We start from the raw sequence: 20,465 nt of genomic DNA, 5'->3' as shown, positions 1-20,465 counted from the left end.
CTACATTCTAATGTGGGTATGGCTGTGCTCCCTCTTCCAGCTCCAAAACTGCTGCTTGTTTAGGGGTTGTGACGTGTAACCTTCTAAAACACTTTTGTTGCAGAAAGGGTGTCCCAGTAGAAGTTGAATCTTAGTTACAAAATGGCAAACCCTGAGAAAACAGCTCTATTTAAAATGACTGCTCTGAGGGCAGTCAATGACACCCCTTGCAGATTGAGCATCTTTCTCCATGTTCCTGTGTTGATTGACATTATCTCCACTCGGCCAGGGGCATCTTTCTGACCATCTTTTCCCCCTGAGAGGAATTATTTGGACCTCTTTCCCAGCCACTTAAATTAAGTCTCTCCTTGACACCTTTTCAGAATAGGTTGGAGTTACTGACTTTTGAAGTGCAGGGGCAGTGCAGATACTGGCCTCCCATCCTTTGGAAACCAAGCTGCGGAATGATTTTGACCATATGCATTTTCTTCAGAAATACTCAGCATCTCTTGCATTTTTTTGCTGTGAGAATGGAATTTTTTTTCCCTCAAATAGCATCAGAAGTGCCAATTAAAGCTTGCAGCAGGAAAGTCTTTGACATGCATTCTCTAGGCATTAAATCTCCCAGTCAGCTACAGCCTTGTGCCTTTAAAAAAATCACATATCTTAATGTTGCCATTTTTAGGGTGAGAGTGTTCAAAGAAGCTTTTTAAGGTCCTTATTTAATACATTAATTTATATTAAAGCTGACATGGCCTATCAAAACACAGCTGTAATTCTCAAATGTTAGCCCCTGACAAAAGTCAGGTGAGCTATGCAGTGGTGATCAGGTTAATTCTAGAAGCCAGATATTGAACTATAACTTACACTCTCCTAAGTGATTGTTTTAAACTTCAGTGACTTATGTAGCCATCTGTGCTTCCTTCCTAGTTGTAGTTCAGGGAGATGCCTCTGAAAGGTAGTCTTGTCTCAGTATGGGGGGAGTTTTTCATTACAGGTGCTGAATGGGGGTGTTTTAAGGGCATCCTCCCTACTGACTTTAAAGGCTGCCTGAACAGCTGTCCTAAGCAAGATGTATTAGGTGTCAGTGCCCTGGTGGTGACAAGGGAAGCCAGGGTGTCCCTGAACATGAGTGTGAACTACTCATTGCCTCAGAGGGGGAGGGCTGCAGTGAGGCAACAGGACCTGCAGTGCTTTTGCTGCCTGCACCCTTCCCAAACACTGGTGGCAGGAAAGGGGATGTCCAGGGCCAGCTCTTAGACACCTTGTAAAAGGGAGTTACATTGTCTTAAATGAGAGGGAAAAGGCTGAAGCTAGTTCTTTAAATTCCTTCTGCCTATCCACCTCCCAAGCAAATGCCTACAGCATGATACAGCCAGGAGGGTAACACTCAATAACTTACACTCAGGTGACAACAAGTGTCTCAAACCTACAAATCAGTGGGATGTTTTCCCTAATAAGGGTGAAGTGTGTCAGGCTAACAACTAAGCAATTTTATGCGACGTGCTGCTGAGAGGGACTTAGCATCAAAATAAAATTGGCAGACTAGGAAAAAGTCATATATTTGCTCAGCAAACCTTTAGTCTGTGTGACTTCCTTGTGAGAGGCTAAAGAACAAAGGATGATGTGTTTCCAGCTACCATTTGAAAGCTGGGGAAAATTTCACCATGTCTTAAAAGACAGACAAGCAAGTGTTGCTTAGCTCAGGGAGTATCCTGCTTTTGGTTTACATTTTACCCCAGAGTTTTCACTTACAAGTTCTGCAGTGTGTATGTGTGATCTTGAGACAGATTTTTTCCCAGATGATTTTCTTGAGACAAGTCTGCAGTAGCTGTTTGGTCTAGCAGACATATTGTTTCATTCTCCTGGCTTTTGTTTTCAGCCTGATAATGACAACTATAGCTCTCTTATTTTTAAATTGCATATTATTTCATTTCACTTTTACTTTTTGCCATCCTTGAAGTGGTTTTTTTTTTTTTGATAGCTTGTACCCTTTGTTTCTCTGTAGTAATAACAGGGCACATCATAATGTTAATCACAAATTAGAGGATTCTCCTTCTGTTTCCTTTCTTTGAAGATCTTTTGCTAATATGGGGGATTTTTGTATGTGAAGATCTTAGCTACAGTAAGAAAAAAAAATGGAATTTCTCCAGTGGCATTTGACTCTAGTTTCAAATTTAAGCTCATTATTCTGTCAAAATCTAGCTTTTGTAGGAAGTCAAAGATGCAAAGAGGGTGAAGGATGTCTGTAAGATGTAGCATCAGTCTTCCAGAAAGCTTTATACTTTCAGGAGTTTAAACCCAAACTCATTTCAAGGTCTCCTCTGTGAAGTTCACTGAGCTGTCAGGTTACGTTATTCAGCTTTTTTCAGAGCACATGGCTGTGGTCCAGTCTGTCCAGTCAGGACATTCTGGTATGTCAGGACAGTCCCTAAACAAGCTTTTATGGTTTCAAGTCTTAGTTTGCACAGATATATACCATGCTACAGTAGTACACATCTGACTGGTAGGTACATTGTAAGCTCACTTGTGAATGACTGCAGGCATCACAACCATCTCTGAAATGGCAGAGAGATTTGAGTAAAAGGGCTCAGAGAGCCAACTGGTTACCTTCTGGTCCTCTTGTCATCTCCATTTTGAAGAGAAAATTGGATTTATTCCTCCTTAAGAACAGAAATCTCAAAAAGCACCTGCTGCTGTTTCAGGAGATGTGCTGCATCCTCTCATCCCCTTGCTCAGGAAGACCTCTGATGGGAAAGCAACTGTGAGAGAGAGGCTGAATGACACTGAACAGGTGCAGGAGGCAGAAAATGTGCATTTGGGCAGCTGACCACCAGATGGTCCTTCCTATAAAACTGTAGAGAACTGTGGATAATACTGGGTGTATCACAGAGACCTGCTGGGCTCCACAAACCCTGTGTGAGGGGAAAAAACAGAATGCTCAATGCAGCATTTCTGCAGCTACTGTGGTTCTTCAAAGGAAGCCAGAAAACAAAATAGCACAGGTATTCAAGGAAAGAAGTATTTTCACTTTGCCATATTATTGAAATAAGGATGGCTGGAGAATGAGGTGACCAGTAGTGTGCTGTGTTGTGGAGAGGAGGGGAGGAGAGGCAGGAGTAGGCTTCTCCACATGAACTGCACCAGGTCTGGGCTGAACCTGGATCTTGGTCTCTGTTTCTGGAATCTTTCCTTCCATCCTTGTATGTCAAGGTCACTGTAACATCTAACTGATCATTTATTATAGCCTTTTCCTTGTTGCAGCAAGTCCTGCGGTGCTGGTCTGGCTGGCATTCCTGCATTTCAGAAAACCCCAGCTGACCAAGGAAGCCCCTCAGCATGTCCATCAGCAGGTTCCTCCTTATGTACCTCCTTTAGCCCAAAATGTTTTGGACCCTTGAATTGGCAGCTTGTGGAGGTAGGCGAGTACTTGTCCCTCACTAAGAAGAGTGTCCCTGACCTGCAGTGCTGCTGCATACCTTTCATGTCTGGTCATCAGCAGAAAATGGAAAACTTATTTATTTTATACCATGATAGAAAATTCAGTTTAGCTCTTTTTTTGTGTTCTTCCATCACTGCTTTGACATGATTCCAAGATTTTTTTCCTGTCACAAAAGTATGTTTTTTCTTTCAGTTTATGGTAACAAAAAAATGGTTATGTCCTTTCAGATTGTGTTGAAACAGGACTGATGGCAGGGCAGGATTTATGATGGTGCTGGCATTAGTTTAGACCACAGTGACACTGGGAAACATGGTGTTGGTTTGTTATCTCTGGGCAAAGAAAAGAACAATTCCTTCTGGCCTTTAGGAGAAAACTAATTTATTATGAAGCTTGCTTCATCATCTTGTGATTGCTGGGAGAGAAATTTTAAGGTGGCGATCAGAAATTTGGCAAGAAATCCCTCTAACATTTTGAGCTGCCTCATCTGTAGGAAATTCTCATCCAGTCTAATTTGGGAATAGCAGTCCAAATTTCACTTTGTAGTCTGAAGAACCCTTTCTATCTGCACTACCCCCACAGCCAGACACGTATTTATAGAACTTCAGGAGTGGATTGGATGTCACAATGTTCTGGACACACAACAAACATTTCCTTAAGCCTGTGTCTTGCCCATTTTTAGTTTTGTTTTTTAAAAGTTAGGCTGTCTCCAAGGAAGTTGCCTCCTCAGAAGCAGTTTTAGCATGAATATGCTGCTTTTCTAAACTGAAGGACAAGAGACCTGGATTTCCTGTAGATTCTGGGAAGGGTTCAGTGTGCTGGAGACTGACCACTGATTCCTTGGTAATTTGTTGGCATGCAGGGCTTTTCCCTAGTCCATGAGCAGTAGAACACACTGCAGTGCTTCCCTGGTGGCACACAGGAAGAGCAGGTCTGTGGGAAGGCAGTCAGCTGAGTTCCCTGTGGACAGTAAGGCATGGACAGTGTCACCCAGCACGTAGCTGTCACAGACCCCTCTCACAACCCTCTATGCTGTATCCAATCACAAATTCATCCTTTCTCATCACCTCACTCCAGTACTTTCAACTCTTTACCCTAATTTCCTTAGCTGCAGGCTGGGCAAACCACAGCAGCTGCAGAGTGTGTGGGTGACCCTGCTTTGGTGTTGCCCATGCAGATACAGGATAACCCACAGGCCTGCTTAACAGCATCTCAGCTTTGTCCTCTCGGGGCACATGGGCTCTGCAGGCTGCCATTGTCCTGTCAGACACCATAGAGGCAGAGGCTGGACTCTCAGCATTTCCTGCTGAGTGCTAATCATGGGGTTCTCCTCTCTGCTCAATAGATGTGTGTTGTTCCTCTCCATGGAAGGAAACTGCCTCCCACGCAGGGCTGAAAATGAAAATTGTAACTGTTTCTAGAACATGAATATCTACATGCATTTGCATATCTTTATTCACACAGATATATATATGTACACACACACCCTTAATACAGAATCATTTGCCAATTTCATCCGTGTGTGGGAGGTTGGCACTTTATGAAACTGTTTCACAATGCATCAAAACTTCATAAATAACAATGATAATAAAGTGTTTTATGTAGTAAAAGCACAGCTAATGCAGCTCCAGTTTCTTCTGGAGTTTATAAATATTCTAAAGAATTTTGATAACTGAAAAAGTTACAGGCAGATCAAGACTGGTTTAAAAGGTAAATACTAATGTCTCTTCTCCACTTCTGAAAAGTTGTTTAGCAAAAGCCTATTTTTGTGGCTAATAAAGAGGAATAATACGCTGAACTGTAAAAGAACTGATTGTGTCTGCTAGAACTATGGCCAAAATCCAGCTAGGCCAGCATCCTTCATCTGACAAAGGTATCACCAAGTGCTTTGGTAGAAGTCCTCTCATAAAAGACTTTGTGGAAAATCAGTGGGACAATTTTTTATTCCAATTTACCGTTATCTCTTACCATGGTCTGACAGTTAAGCTTTTAAGTCTATGTAGTTTTTCAATACAGTTCTCTTTCAGACCCTGTGTTCTTGAGCAGTCCTACATCTTGTACACAAAATAAATTGTCTAGAGATAAGACTAGACAATAGGCCTAAATTAACTTTGGAAATCATTTAAGGATCATTTGATCAGCTGCTCCTTTGAAACTCCTCTAGTTGTTGTTTTAATGCTGTAATTAGTCAAGAGGACCTGTAGAGTTTCTAGGGAAAAGAGAGTCAATAAAAAATAAAAATAATTAATGAAAATCATTTAGAGAGGAAATTTAAGTTAGTAGAGACCTGTACAGACCTGTACTTTTCTAGTGATTTTATTGTATGTGAGACTGAATCCAGTGTGAATAAAGATGTATTTTTTCCTCATTTCAGATATTCAGTTGAAGCCACAAGAAGGCATGTTGGGTATTTCTCATTTGTAATAACAACATCTTTATGCTCTTAGAGTAGTGGGAGAAGAAAACTTGAAATGCTGCCAGATGCAGTTATATTTCGCAGTGGAGAAATCTCTCTGAGTATATCAGTCTTTTGCTTAGTTCTGTTTTCAAAATTTACACTCAGAAATGAATCCTTGCCTTTGCCTATTCAATTTTATTACTCTTATTTTCACCTGAAATTCTAATATGAGCAGTATCTCATTTCTGTGATCTGTATCCTGCCTTCTAATTGTGTGTGCCAAAACAAGAGGATGGAGGACTGTGTCATTCTTGGTTTCTCCTCAGGTATGCACAATTTGCTGTTTCCCTGTCATTAAAAACCAATTCCTGGCCAACTATAGCCCATATTTCTTACTCTTCTTAACCAGTTCAGCAGCTTCTTCTCACAGTGTTTGCTCTACTACTTGTGTTGCTGTTCTGCAATGGCCACAGAACTGGCACAGAATACTTCCTTTGCATCATCAGTAAACTATGGGAAGAATTTGGAAAATACATGGAGCCTAGTACGAGGTAATCAATGTTCTCTGTGGTCAACAGTGCTTAGAGTTTGAGTCATATGAACTAAACCACATCAGTTGTGGCTGAAGTGTTTTTAAGAACTGGAAAAACAAGACTTCAATGAAGTTTGTGTATGTGAATCAATTTACTGTAGTTGGCTGATGGTGAGGAATGCCAGCTACTACACGGCGTAAGGAATTAGGGTCTGCAGAGGACAATAGTAATTTAAAAATTCTTTGGAAATATTCTTGTGCACATACCCCTTACTTCTTGAGTAAGAATCAGCTCAAATATGATACATTTGCATATGTTACCCCTAAGTGTACAGATATTAATACTCTTGGATGCTAATCTGAAATATTTTTAAAGGCAGAGAACTGTGGACACTGTAGGAAGCCTGAGAAAGCACCAGAGCAAAGACAAAGAGCTGAAGTCCCACTCTGCTGTCCAGGCTGCTGACACTCTGTGTGTATTCATTGTTACATCAACATGTCCCTCAAAGATGAAATAGATATAGGAGAATTTTAGAGAAATTATTCACCTAAACCCTCACAGTAAGAAGAAAGGATTATTTCCATTGCACATACAATACAATGCAGGCTGAAATAGCTGAAGAGAATCATTGATGAACACAAGCACCCTGGCATGCCTAACATCAAAAACAATTTGCTGAACTAGACACAACTAAAGAAAATTTGAGATAATGCTCTTCAGCCAGGTGAAGGTCAGTCCCTTTGTGAAAGGAGTCTGCTTCTCAGACTCCCTGCCAGTCAACATCTGCAGGCTATTTCATACAGCATAGGGGCTTATGTCAGAAAAAGGTACAAAACTGGGCTCTACTAAAGGCCACAGAGGGTGAGAGAAATACGGAGGAGACCAAGAAGCTGCATCTCTTGGTTAGACTGAGGTGAACAACAAACATGTGCTGTCCTTGGGCAGGTCACCTCTTGAAAAAATCAGCTAACCCCCAGATTTTAACACATTAAACCATGTTTGTCACATTTGGGCTGCCTACAGCATGTGCACACTTTGTAAGATCCTACACACCTTGCCCAGAGCAAGTACATCTGTGTGTGACCAGAATAAAACTCAGAAGGAGCAATGTTGTCAGTGCTTGTGTGTCACCTTAGGCTCTTTGTGGCCACTTTCAAGTGGTTCTTTTCTGTAATACTCAATAGCCTTTACCCTTCCAGGAGATTTTTTTTTGGTCAAGGTTTCATTGACATTAAAATCAGGTTATTTGAAGGAGGAGAAATCCCATTTCTTCTTCATTTAAATTTACTATCAAATTATTTGCTTTTGCAATAACAGTATTTTTTTCATAGCATCTATGCTACAAGTACAATTTCAAATAATTTCATGTGTGGATGTGGTATATCTTTGAAAATTTAAAGGAAAAGAGTAGGACTCCTCACAGCAATCATTCAATAATAACAAAGCTTCAAATTTTGCCAACCATGTAGATTTCATCCGATATATTTTTAAATGCTTTCCTTCACCCACATTTGTAATAACAATTTAAAAATATTTACACTCTGTTTTTAGTTTACTAGAAAAGAACTTTTCCATAGCAGAAAATATTACTCTTTTGTTTTGACCACAGATAAAAAACGGCAGCTTTAGGACTAAACCAGAAGGCTGTACCTGTATAAGCAGCACAGCTAAAGCAAAGCACATAGAGCACCCAATGCATGCAATTTCAAGCCCAACTGGTACCCACCCACTGGGCACATCTCAGCTGGAGGCCAGGTCTGCAGGCTCTTCAGTCTTCACCCTGGTTTTCTCAGGCACAACAACTTCTAAGAAGAGACTTCAGCTTAAGAGATATGGAATCTAAGACAAATGGGGTATTCAACCTCAGCCAGAAATAGAGTAAGAAGTGGGAAAACCTGCTTACTTTCCAATTCTGCTCTGCTGATGTATATTCCTGGGAGCTTCGATTCCAGGATGAGTCATGCCAGAAATTCTCCTGTAGCTAAGACATCTTAAGGCTGTAAAGGGTCAACAAAGTGAGGCAGCTGCTTTCAAGTGCAGGAAGCGTTTCCTTGAACCTCAAAATCCATGCCATCTTCTAAAAATAAATGCAAAGCAGATAGATATTTCAGAAAGAACAAATGAACACCAAGCAAACAACTTCACCTTAATCCAAGCTCCAGGGATGCAGAACTTGATGATAAAAAGTTATTTAGCAGCACTTCACTTCTATAAATCTGGTATCACATTAAAAGGAGACCAGTACATTAAGTCCATCATATTAATGGGGAAACAAAGCCGTTAGAGGTGGAAAGACTTAATCAAAACCAGATCTGGGTCTACCTGTATTGGATTAGACCAATTTTATCCAGAAAATGCTGTCTCTGACTATAGCTACACCACAGGAAAGTATAGGAAAACCTACTTACGTGTGTTGACAAATCTACCTGGTTATTGTGAGGTGCAGAAGGGAGGCTGATGCAATTGGTGAGTTAAATCTTCAGTAAAAAAAAAAAAAGCACAGGAAATTATTATTCTTTCCTTTCATATAATACAAGTAGCTTATGGAAATGTGTGCGAGAAAACAAAATATGAAAAAGCTCAGAATTGTAGTTTTAATTACACTGTCAATGTCATGCAGCTCACCCTGAAATTGGAGAGCCACCTAAAGAGCTTACTTAATCTGTCATGTCTCTGAAGGCTGCGAATCAAAGGACATGAATTCTTGTCTTTAACTGTTGAAATGCAAAGTGAGAAAGTCACCAAAAATATAAGGAACTTGTATAATACTGACATGGATAAATTTCAGTACTGGAGTGACACCCAGAGAAATTTGCTGCTTGGTTATCTGAGGCTCAGGTAGTGAAATTCAGCTAAAACCAGAGGAAGTTGTGAATTACTTGCAGTGTTTTTGACTGTCAGGACTTCAGAATCATCAGGACACAGAAAAACCATACTTACTGCTGGTCTTGAGAGATTCCATGGAAAGCAGCCCCAAACTAGAAACAAAATTAAATGTTTATTAACATCCAAGTGTAATCAAACTAAAAACTACCTCCCATGGAAATAGCAGAGGAAGACACCTGTACAACAATACTTTCCATCAGATGTGATATAAACAAATATTTGGTTTGCATTTTTCCATTGGTTAAAAGTCATACTATCATCATAGTCTCCCCTGAGGGAGTTGAAAGGGTTCAGCTGTCTATTTCAGCATTCTCATTAGGAATTCTATGGAATAGTATGTCAAAAGGATGACATAGCTGCATGATTACCAGAATTTAAGCACTTGTGTAGTTTAGAAAGATCTAAGGTTTGTTAGAACTATAAATTTAAATTAATTAAAATTAATTTAATTATTAATAAATTAAAAATTACTTAAAATATGCTACCATTTTAACCTCAACTGTTGTTCACTTATTAAGGGCCTCCTGCTAAAGCTAACCCCTTTTCTGCCTAGTAAAGACAATACCAAAAGTCTTATTGGGCATTAAAGAGCAGTCATGGACATGAATGCTCTATGCATAAATATTAAAGACAATTCCTATCAGACTGTGATAGTAAGAATACATAGAGATAATGGCTGACCTTGGATGTGTCGCTTCAACTGAAGATTCAGAGATGATCTCACTCATCATAGTTGTAAGGACAACATTGGTTATTACAAATTGTGCTTTAGAGAGCAAGTAATTATGTTCTGGCTAGCACTAGACTGTTATTAAGTGTGCAATGTTACAACATTTAGACAGAGCTCTGAGTCTAAATTACTCTGACACACAAAGTATTCATGTGTTATGTAGAATACCTTCTTTCAATACTCTGCATGTTCCAGGTCATTCCTGCAGCTGATCTGATTAATAAAGACCCCTTGTGCATAACATCCAAGAAATGAGCCAGGTGTAGCAATGTACTAAAGCTATTGGTATGAAGCAGCAGTTGCTACCATACAGCACAGCTTTTCCTTGCCTTTCCTGCAATAGGAAAGGTACACCCCAGTCTGTACCACAGGCTCTGTTCTGCACTTGCTGAGGAAGAGAAATGGTCAGCTCTGCTGCTCCATGCACTTACACATCCCTTCAAAGAATCAGGTACTGAAATTTAAATTAAAAAAAAAGCAGTGCTTGCTTATTAAATGATCCTCTTTAGTAGTCTCAACATTACATATATGATGCATTATTTATTTTTTTAGTCTTGAATATCTCTGCTATTTTATTCATTATTTTATAGTACTCTGTTACAAGCTCCATATTTTTAGGAGACAAATACCACCCCTAAAGACTTGCAATGCATGCTGGAACTATGCATGGGAGTAAAGCCTGAAAATAGACCATCTTTCTGCACTTCAAAGGCCCTAGAATAATCTGGCAGACAAGTGACATTAAAGAACACAAAATGAAGATTCAGAAAGAAATGAGTTGTGGAAAGTAGATCTTGATATTGCTTTAATACAAGTGTACATTTTGTAGAAATTTTTTAGAAATGAGGCATAGGACTTGTCTTGGAGTCTCTAGCAGTCTTTTTTTATCACTACAAACTGTCTTTAAATCTGCCCTGTGATTCTTACAAGATCAATCTTTTCCCTTTTCTGTCTGTGACTTTTGCACCCATTATCTTACTAGACTTTTTGTTCCATAACCCTCTCCTTTGACTTCCTAAATAAAAAGATCATTTCATACTCAGTAAATTAAACACATGGCTTTCAATGTAGGTCTCTGAACAGTACACTTCAAGAAAAAGAAATATGTTTTCCAGATAAAACATCAGAAGGAAATAAACACAGAAACAATGTGCCTTTGGGGAGTAAGAAAACACTCCAGGGCTGATTATATTTGCCAGAACACTGAACAAGGACTCATCAGATTGATTAAGTCTGTCATAACAACGAATCACAAAGTTATAAAAGACAAAATTCAATATTCTTTCTAAAGATAGAAGCCTATTTTTAAACTATCAAAATAGTACTGCATTTAGAAAATCCCTGTTGCTTTTCTGTACAAGTATTTTGGGAAGCACTTCGGTATCAAAGATGCTGTAGTAATAAAAGCACAGACACTGCAATGATAATTTTTCTTTTTTACATGATGTCTGTATGTGTGGGCCTGTGTCAGTAAAGATAAACATGGTGGGAAGGGAAGGGAAGGGAAGGGAAGGGAAGGGAAGGGAAGGGAAGGGAAGGGAAGGGAAGGGAAGGGAAGGGAAGGGAAGGGAAGGGGCAAAGGGCCAGATGGATTTTGTATGGAGAGAAAACTGTTTCTAAAAAGCAATGCAGTTATGAGGGATTTTCCACAAAATATTTCCTATTCTGTGAAAACTCGATCTGATCTGGAGAGAATTCCAGAGTTAGCCTAAAGCCAGGAGTAAAAAGTTGAAGCAAAGCAGTCAGCTGGGGGAAGTCCCAGTCAGATGCCTGTCCAGAGATTTCCTGTTCTCCTGCACATGCTGTGCAGGCCATGCAACTCTTTGAGAGCTGCAAATTCTTGGAGTCAGAGCTCACATTCTCCTGACATCACACTTCCTGTGCAGTATAACTGCAAGTTTTGTCCAAAACCCAAGGAAAACATCACATCAACCATCACGGGCTTCATGCTTCTAGAGGCAGAAACACAGGAGATTTTTTATCTGCCAGATGTAGCCACTGCCCTGGGAACACATCCAAATATGTTTTTCCTCAGTTGATGAATCACAGAGGGACTGAAGGAAGAGCTTTTTTTTTTTTTTTTTGTCCAGCAAATCACTTTTCTTATTTCTTGAGTATCCAGTAGCTGAGGAAAAACGTTTTCCTGCAGATATAAGCTCAGCTTGTGAGTGATATGGACATTCTTTTCTTGATAAAAGACTCCCTGATCACTAAAAATATCAGCTTTTGAAGTAGAAATTATTCTCCTTAAGCATCTCTGGACTGCAGAGACACTGAGAAGCCAGTATGATTTGTTATAACTTTATCCCCTCAGTCTCCCCCAGTGGGAAATTATCTCAAAGGAGAAAAAGTATTTTAAATGTTTGTCCTCAACTTTTCCACTTTTTTGAGGATGATTCTAAGACAAAAATAGGTAGAATTTGCAGGGAATTCACTGCAGACCTCCAAACAGGTAAGATATAGCACACAATTTTTAATTACTCCTTATCATAAAGGGCAGTGACAAGATAAACACAAATTCTTTCACACTAGTATTTAAAGAGTACTGCAGAAAAGTGAAGGAAAGCATAATGTTATAGAGTAAAAACATAATCTCAAACGCTATATATATCTGGATTCTATTTTGTCTGCAACAGTCTGAAGCTTGTAATTCATCAGTTAGTCCTTAACCCACACTCTCTGCAAGTTCCTCACTTCATTGGAGGGAAAAAATGAACCACAGTTCCTATTGTTGAAGAGCTAAAATTAAGATTTGTGAAGATCAAAAACTGTCCTAGCTTTAGTGTCTATCTAGTCATTTACCCATCAACAAAACATTTTTAAGCTTCAAAGACTACCTTTTTCACAGTAGGATATGAAACAGTAATAACAAGGGAGTTCAGCTCCCCCTCTTTGTATTTTCTTTTCATATTTTTCCCTAGTGTTTCAAATTTATGATTTTGCAACTGATTTTACATCTGATCATCGCTCTTCATCTTGGCTAGATATTAATGACTGTTGATACCTAAGGCTGGTATTCTTATGCTCAAAGCCCAACTGAGCCAAATGCATGACTCACAAAGTTCCATCTAACATCTCTCTGTTCAGAAAACCCAGTCTAAAAATGAGATGAATCGAAATGAGAAGACTCCGACCGAAACATACAAACAGCCTTAAATAATTGGAAATACACCATGAGCTTGGAAAGTGCAAAGCATTTCATTTTAAAGATCACTTCCATGCTTCCACTGGAACCATCTGGAGCTTACATGTCCTTACATTCTACACCTACACTATCCTGCATTATAATTCACATGAGAATATAGTGGCCTAATACATGCACTAGTTCACAACATAATAGAGCATATTAGCTCTACAGTATGGGTTTTTTTCCCTGAGTTTACACAATTATGACTGACAGCAAAGGTCATTGAAATGTATTTAGTCATCCTTCTATTTAATTTGAAGTTTCCCCTCAGGCACTAATTTATTTACAATTAATATTCAAATTTACTAGTAATTCTCAAGAAAACAAGACTGTTGGTGAAGCATTAGAATTTTTGTCTTAATTTTCAGAATTGCAGTCACATCACAAGCTTTCTATTTCAGTGTATTTCAAATGCTCAGCAGCTATAGAAATTAGACTGCCTTTTCTGGGATGTTATAATGTCAATAATTCATCTAATACCAGGTCTCTGAATAGAAGTAAAGAAAGAACCAAGAAACTGGAGGAAAGATTTACTGCCTCTAATATCTAATCTCTCCAGTCAAGTTGCTGTACAGAAACTAGAATTCATTGAAAATGCAGCCTCACCTATAAATCTTGGTCCTTTAATAGTTTTTAACCATCTTAGGAGTGACAGTATCACTGCTTGGTTCATTGGCCAGGCAGTAAGGGCTCAAACTGTAAGAACACGACTCGTGGCACTCCTGGGGCAAGCCCCCAGTGCTTATCAACCAGAGTTCCCATTGCAGTGGCCCTCCAAGGCTGTCAAACACATCATACTCATTTTGGGGATGATGAGATACAATCTTGTTACTCCTGTGTACACAGTGTATTCAACTACAGTTTTGAAAGTCATGTCCCCAGCAACTTTTGCATTGTATAAGGATTCTTTTTATTGCATCAATATATTCTGTTCTATATAGCTTAGGTTTTGTAAGGCATAAATGGATGTATTATGTTCAAATATACATGTAGTTTGTATATTAATATTAAGAAGGTTTATCAAGGCAGATTTAAAATTGGGCTTTGAAAACTGAACTTTCTGATTCTCCAAGGCTGGGGTTTGTAATGTTTTGTTGGGGTTTTTTGTTAAAAAATACTGAATCCTTTAATACTATTGAATTTGTTTTCAGGGCTGTATTTTTCTTTTTAAACAAAAAATAAAAATATATGGAAACTCTTGGTATAGCTGTAGAGTCTCTGATACAGATGTTATTTCATGTAATGTGATGTTACTATGGCTTTCTCTTTTTTTTTTTTTTCTGATTGAAAATAACAGTGCTAGAGCTGGGCAGGAATCGTCCTACACAAAGTAAATTGCTGAAAAAATCTCATTAATTAAAACAACACTGAGAATTCTTTTTTAAAATATCTTTTACCACTCAGGTAGGAGACAGTCACCCTCTCTACCCTTTATTCTCAATTAGGAGACACAAACAATCAAGGAAGTCATTCCTTTCCTTCTGACACAGGTCCTTCCAGATGGTAATTCTGCTCACCCCAGTCAGACACCTGTGTGAGAACACAGCAAACCACCTTCACAAATGTGTTTCTCTCCACTGGCCATCAAGGGTAGACAGGGTGACAGGCTCACAGCTCAAGGTTTTCTTAAGATTGTGATAGAAATTGCATCTGAAGCATTTGCTGAAACACAGTGGTTACAGTCAGTTTTTCAGGTTCTGCCATTCTCCACCAGCCAAGGATCACAGGTACCATATTGTCTGACCCTGGGGGCTGCCCAGACACTGCAGCATGGGCAGCCAACTTGGAAGAAACAAGCTTCAGAAACATGACTGAAATTTCCATTTCCCAGGAAGCTATATACATATATATGTGTGTGTGTGTGTATGTATATATATATATGTATATATATAACTTTTTCTTAAGAGCTTGAAAATATCTGAAGCACCCAGCTTTCTTATGAATCAGAAATCCTCAACTGAACAACTCTAACTGGAACCCCATTTATTTCTGGACTTTGATATTTGAAGATGAGGCATTAGAGAAACACAGCTATTTTAACACCTGCTTTCAATCCAGTTAATAACTTTGCACCTGATACATTCTTTCCCATTAAGTCAAATTTATGCTAATGCTGTCCTGATTAGCAAATACTATTTAAAGCTGGTTTATGGGATGATTTCTGAATAAGGTAGTGTCTAGACTTGGTGAGTTTCAGCTATCAGATTATGAAGTTCACAAACTATCAATAGGTATCTCTGCAAAACAGCGTAATAGTCTGCAGGATGACAAGTAGTGACAATTAGGGAGAGATTTTTCTCATGCTGGGTAAATCTGCTTTTACTAAACACAACACAATCTCTAGTATTGAAAGCCACAGAACTCTAATGTTAAAGTTACTTTATGAAAAATTCAGTTAGCCTCATGAAACTCACTCAGTTCTGAAGATAAAGGTCTTGAAACACAAGGCATGTACTTTAAACAGTTCCAAAACTGGATTGCATAGGCTGTGCACTACAGGGCTTAATGAGAGGTGAAGCAAAGGGCACCGAGCTGACAGGCTCAGCATGACAACTGTGTATCTTCTTTTGAAGGAGCAACATCTCTGGCTTCTCTGCACTACATGTCATGGCATGGTGTGGGCAGACCTGAATTCATTCTATAAATCATACTGTATCCTGAAAAACATTTTTTTCTTCCTTTTTTCCCCCTCTGAAAAATGCTTATGGCAATAACTTCACATCTCCAACATTCTGCTACTCTTTAGGATCTAGAAAAAGCAGCAAAGGCACAGAAGGGATACATTTTTGCTCTCCTTCAATTCATTTGTGCTCTGAGGGAAACACCTAATGATGTATTTACAGCATGCTGTTTTCAAAGCACTATCTATTAAAATATTAATAACCTATTCATCTCACCCCATGGTGAAACAGGTGATTTCATATGTCTACTACATTACAGAAGCAGAAGTACTTAGAAGGATAATTTTCAGAGCTGAACACAAGAAGCAAATCATCATGCTCAATAGTCAGAAGATGATATCTCACATCAGTCAAGATATATCATCTATAGTTCTAAGGCACTAAGGGGAAAAGCACATTCTAAAGAAGACAGTCTGCACAGTTGTGTAGGTTTTTTCAAGCACAGCAACTGGATCAATAGTCACTTTACATGGGAAGCATCACTGTGTTTGTTTTAGAATTGGAGAAATGGATGCACATTAAACCAATTGCTTCAAGCTATTTGATATCTTCTGGCAATATGGCAGAGAGTTTCAGACTATGTAACCTACAGGTCAAGTCTGTCACATAGAAAAGCAACTACTGTTTTCTTCTAAAATGGCAATGCTGCTGCTTATCTAGCACATGAGAAGCAAGTTCATGTCCTTTTCTCTCTCTACCCACAGCTCTTGCCTTTCTGACGAGCATCCTGGTTCTCAGAGTCCTGGGATAACAGTAAGGAGTAGAATCTCCCTTTCTAGCCCAAGCTGGTTTTCTCTAAAAAAAAAAAATAGAAAAAATGAAGTAGCCCACTTTGGGCTAGAAAACAGTTATATGCTTGTAGATAAAGTATTCAGCTAGAAGAAGAAATCAGTCCTGCTTAATGTCATGTTTAATGTGCTTCAATAATCAATAAATTCAAGTCTCCAGGCAAAGGCTGATGGCAAATATCAGGATACAGTAACATTTTTGTTACACACCTTCTGCTGGAGCATGTCTTTGTATTTTAGCACTGTAAGGCAGCTGGAGCTCAACTTTGCTGTGCCATTCTATATTTCTGGTTTTAACCCTTAATGCCTGCTCTGAGCAGGATGCTAAACCCTCTATTAGAATTATGTGTTTATACCATATCCTCAATTTGCAATCTCATACCCAGTAACTCACTGGCCAGGAGACTCCAAGTGTTCAGGCAGACCTTAACTCTCTATTTAAGGGACATGTGAACACATTTTCCCATGTTAGGTGCTAGTTTAACTACTAATTAACTTAATGTGTAGTATTTTCATTTTTTTTCTGTTGCAACTCTTCCACACTTAGGGAATATTTAATTCACTGTTGTCTCTGAGAAAAAGAAAGATACAGAGAATGATTCAGTAATTTAGTGGCTGAGAGGGAAAAGACCTGAATTTCCATCTGCCTCACATAAGCATTTTATAGGCTATATATAGGCTCCAGCTCTTTCCAGAAGGGTTGGATTAGAGGCAAAAAAAATGCAGCAAGCTAGAAATGATCTGACAAAAAGGATGTTACTGGTGAACAGACTCTGTAAGAGAGTACTCAGCAGCAGCAAAGGGACCTGATACAAAATGGAGGAAGGGGACAACAGAGACATGGCATTTGGAGGGGCAAAGTGTAGAGGTGCACTCTTGGTCCCAGGAAATCAGCCCGGGCTGTGCTTTTCTGCAGGTACTTTGGATCCAACTCTGACTCCCCCAGAGCATCTCACCACCTACACACGAGTGGAAAAGCACCGGTTTCCTCACTGAGAGGTCTCTGCCGCCTGTAAAGCTTTAGTTCACACAGAAACACGTACTCTTGGAGAAAGTTCACAGGGCGAGTTCCGGCTATGGTAGTGTCCAATCAATCACAACGCTCTAAGAGCTTTTATTCCTCCCCCAGCAGCGGCCTGGAGAAAGAAACAACTGTCCCAAGGACACAGGGTGCCGGATCTCACGGACCTGCAGAACCCTTGGCCGTGTTTTGGGGTATTTACCACCGCTGGGTCGGTAGTACACGGGCAGGGGTGTCCGATCGGTGGGCTGTGCGTTCCGGGGGGTTCACACAGCGGGACACCCGCGGGCTCCGAGATACCCGCACCCATCCCGGGCTCCAGGGCACCCGCACCGCTCCCATCCCCTCGCGGGCTCCGAGATACCCGCACCCATCCCGGGCTCCAGGGCACCCGCACCGCTCCCATCCCCTCGCGGGCTCCGAGATACCCGCACCCATCCCGGGCTCCAGGGCACCCGCACCGCTCCCGTCCCCTCACGGCCGGGGCGGGGCGGGGCGGGGCGGGGCGGGGCGGGGCGGCGCGCGCTCAGGTGCGGCGGCTCGCGCCGGGCCCCGCCCTTGCCCCGGGCACCACCTGGGGGGCGGGGTCAGGCGCCGGCGGATGGACACATCACGTACTACGTCCGGCTGACGCCTCATGCCCGGGCACCGCGCCGTGCCCTTCTAAAGCCAGGACGGCGTGGTTTGCTCTTTGGGAAGCGCCGCGGAGGGGCGACATCGCGGCGCGGCCTCGAGGACTCGGCGGACTATTTGTCACCCCCAGAATAAGGGACTGTCGTGGCCAGGGTGGGCGTGTGCGCGCGCGCCATTCCGGTAGCGGGCGGGGAGGGAGGCGGAGGCGTCCGCGTCCGCAAGTAGTTCCGGTTGAGGAAGTCGGCGCTCGCGGCCGCCGGTTCCCGTGGCCGCGCCAGGGCAGGAGCGTTCCCGGCCCCGCTCCCGCCCCGCTCCAGCCCCGCCATGGCCACTCGCTCCTGCCGGGAGAAGGCGCAGAAGCAGAACGAGCAGCACCAGGCCATCCTGGCCAAGCTGCTGCGGGAGGAGGACAACAAGTACTGCGCCGACTGCGAGGCCAAAGGTACGCGGGGCGGGGGGCGCGGGGCCCGGCCCGGGCTCGGCGCGGCCCCGGCGGGTCCCGGCTCGGGGCGGCCGTGGGGCCCGGCTCGGGGCCGCGCCACGTCCGCAGGGTCGGCGGGACTGGCGGGCGGCTCCTCCCGACAGCGGGCCCGGGGGCGGCGGCAGCGGGGTCGGGCTCGGGGGCAGCGGCGGGACAGACAGACAGACAGCCTGACCTTTCGGTGTGAGCCGCGCTCCGCTCTTCCCTGGGCTGGGCTGCAGCCGCCTCGTCCTCCAGCGAGGAGCCCCCAGCCGGGCTTTATGCAATGACTGGCCCAGCCCTTTCCTGAAGTTTCACGGCCGTGTCCGCTTCCTGCGCTGCCAGGTATCGATCTGGAGCGGGCCGTGGCCTTCGGGAAGGGACTGGCCGATGCCAGGGGTAGGTGCCAGATGAGCTGAATGTCGGGTGTCCAAAACAATATACCCTGCCTTGCTGACTCAGTCAGAATGCCGGGCTCTGTGAATCTGGATGTCTCAGTCTGGTTAAACGTGTCACAGATGTGGCTTTGGCGATGAATAGAATTTTGAAGATTGTATCACTGGCAAATCTTACAGTGCTTTATTTGTTTTTTTCCTGCACAAAAGTAGATATATATTTGCGTTCGTATTTACCTTGAATTCTGTGGCTTTCAAATGGAAATTTATAGCACATCCCTCTTTCATCTAGAGTCAATTTATTATGATCTTGTTCTAGGTAAGGTGGCTGCACAGTAAGTTATTAAGTCTAATGCTTCCTGAATAACAATTGGGAGTTCACAGTGTATGATTAATGCCAGAGCTGCCTTGTTCAGTCCTTCTCCTCATAAAGTGGAGGTGAAGTGTGAGTGAGCTTCGTTTGAGCAACCAGAAATGGCACTGTGTTTGTAAATTCTCTTCCCAACTGTGTGTGCTACTGGATTTCACTGTGCACACAAGTCATGCCATGCACAATCACAGACAAGACTGTATTGTCTTAATGTAAACTCTTAGAAGTACATGATATGGATTGCACCAAAGATAATGGGTCTTTATATTTTGTAAATAACTCTGCCTAACCATTTCCAAACAGAGCTCCTCTTGCCCCCTGACAGCTGGTTACCATGTAAATGACTCTTCATAACCAGTGGCTCTCTGGAAAAAGCACATTTGTATGTTTCATCTATTATTGGCATTTTTATTTTCATGCTCAATGCTGCTTGGTGTTGCTTGCTGATGGAATTCCACATGTAATTGTTCTGTAGCATCAGCCTGAGGGCTGTGTTGCTCAAGATTGGAGTCCAGAATTCTCTGATCACTTGTCCCATCTTCCAAGTTTTCTCTTTCTAACTCTCGTTTAGTTAAAATGTTTGCACATCTCTGTAACCCTCAGTGCTCTGTATCTTTTGCCCTTTCAGTTCAGCAGTGCTGACACTTTCAGCTTCCTTTTCCTTATATTTGTGTTAATAAGTGGTTTTATTCACTGTTCTTTTCTTTGGTGCTTTCTTTCGTAAGATCAAGCTTTGGCGTATCTTGAATTTGGTTTTCTTCTTCCTGTTCAGGTTCTGGAGGACCTACCAATATCTTGACCAGGCTGTCTTCTGCTAGTACATGTTCATTCAGTTTTTAAATTTCTAGTAAACTGTTTTACTTAGTACCTACTAAAATCTGATTGCACTTTTGAAAGCTTCTTGCTTTTCTCTTTTGCTGTTTCTGTATGCCAGAAGCATGGCTTGCCTTCACCCTGTCTCCAGG

General features: G+C 41.6%; 1 protein-coding gene across 4 annotated transcripts in view; it reads left to right on the top strand.

Annotated features, from left to right (window-relative positions):
- Positions 1-18,454: 18,454 nt before the first annotated feature.
- SMAP1 (small ArfGAP 1) overlaps positions 18,455-20,465 on the top strand; it is a 93,246-nt gene continuing 91,235 nt past the window's right edge. For 2 of the 4 annotated variants that reach the window (XM_071445113.1, XM_071445098.1), the window contains exon 1: positions 18,455-18,717. In XM_071445113.1, coding sequence (XP_071301214.1) covers positions 18,600-18,717 — 118 coding nt within the window. In that variant the 5' untranslated portion in view covers positions 18,455-18,599. The remainder of the gene's footprint in view (positions 18,718-20,465) is intronic. The other 2 variants (XM_071445106.1, XM_071445090.1) reach the window with 2 other exon arrangements.

The sequence above is a fragment of the Agelaius tricolor genome, unplaced genomic scaffold, assembly GCF_023055355.1.
Source record: "Agelaius tricolor isolate 1412-34295 unplaced genomic scaffold, bAgeTri1.0.p SCAF_1, whole genome shotgun sequence".
In the NCBI taxonomy this organism is placed as follows: Eukaryota; Metazoa; Chordata; class Aves; order Passeriformes; family Icteridae; genus Agelaius; species Agelaius tricolor.
This window is presented reverse-complemented; position numbering and strand designations above follow the sequence as displayed.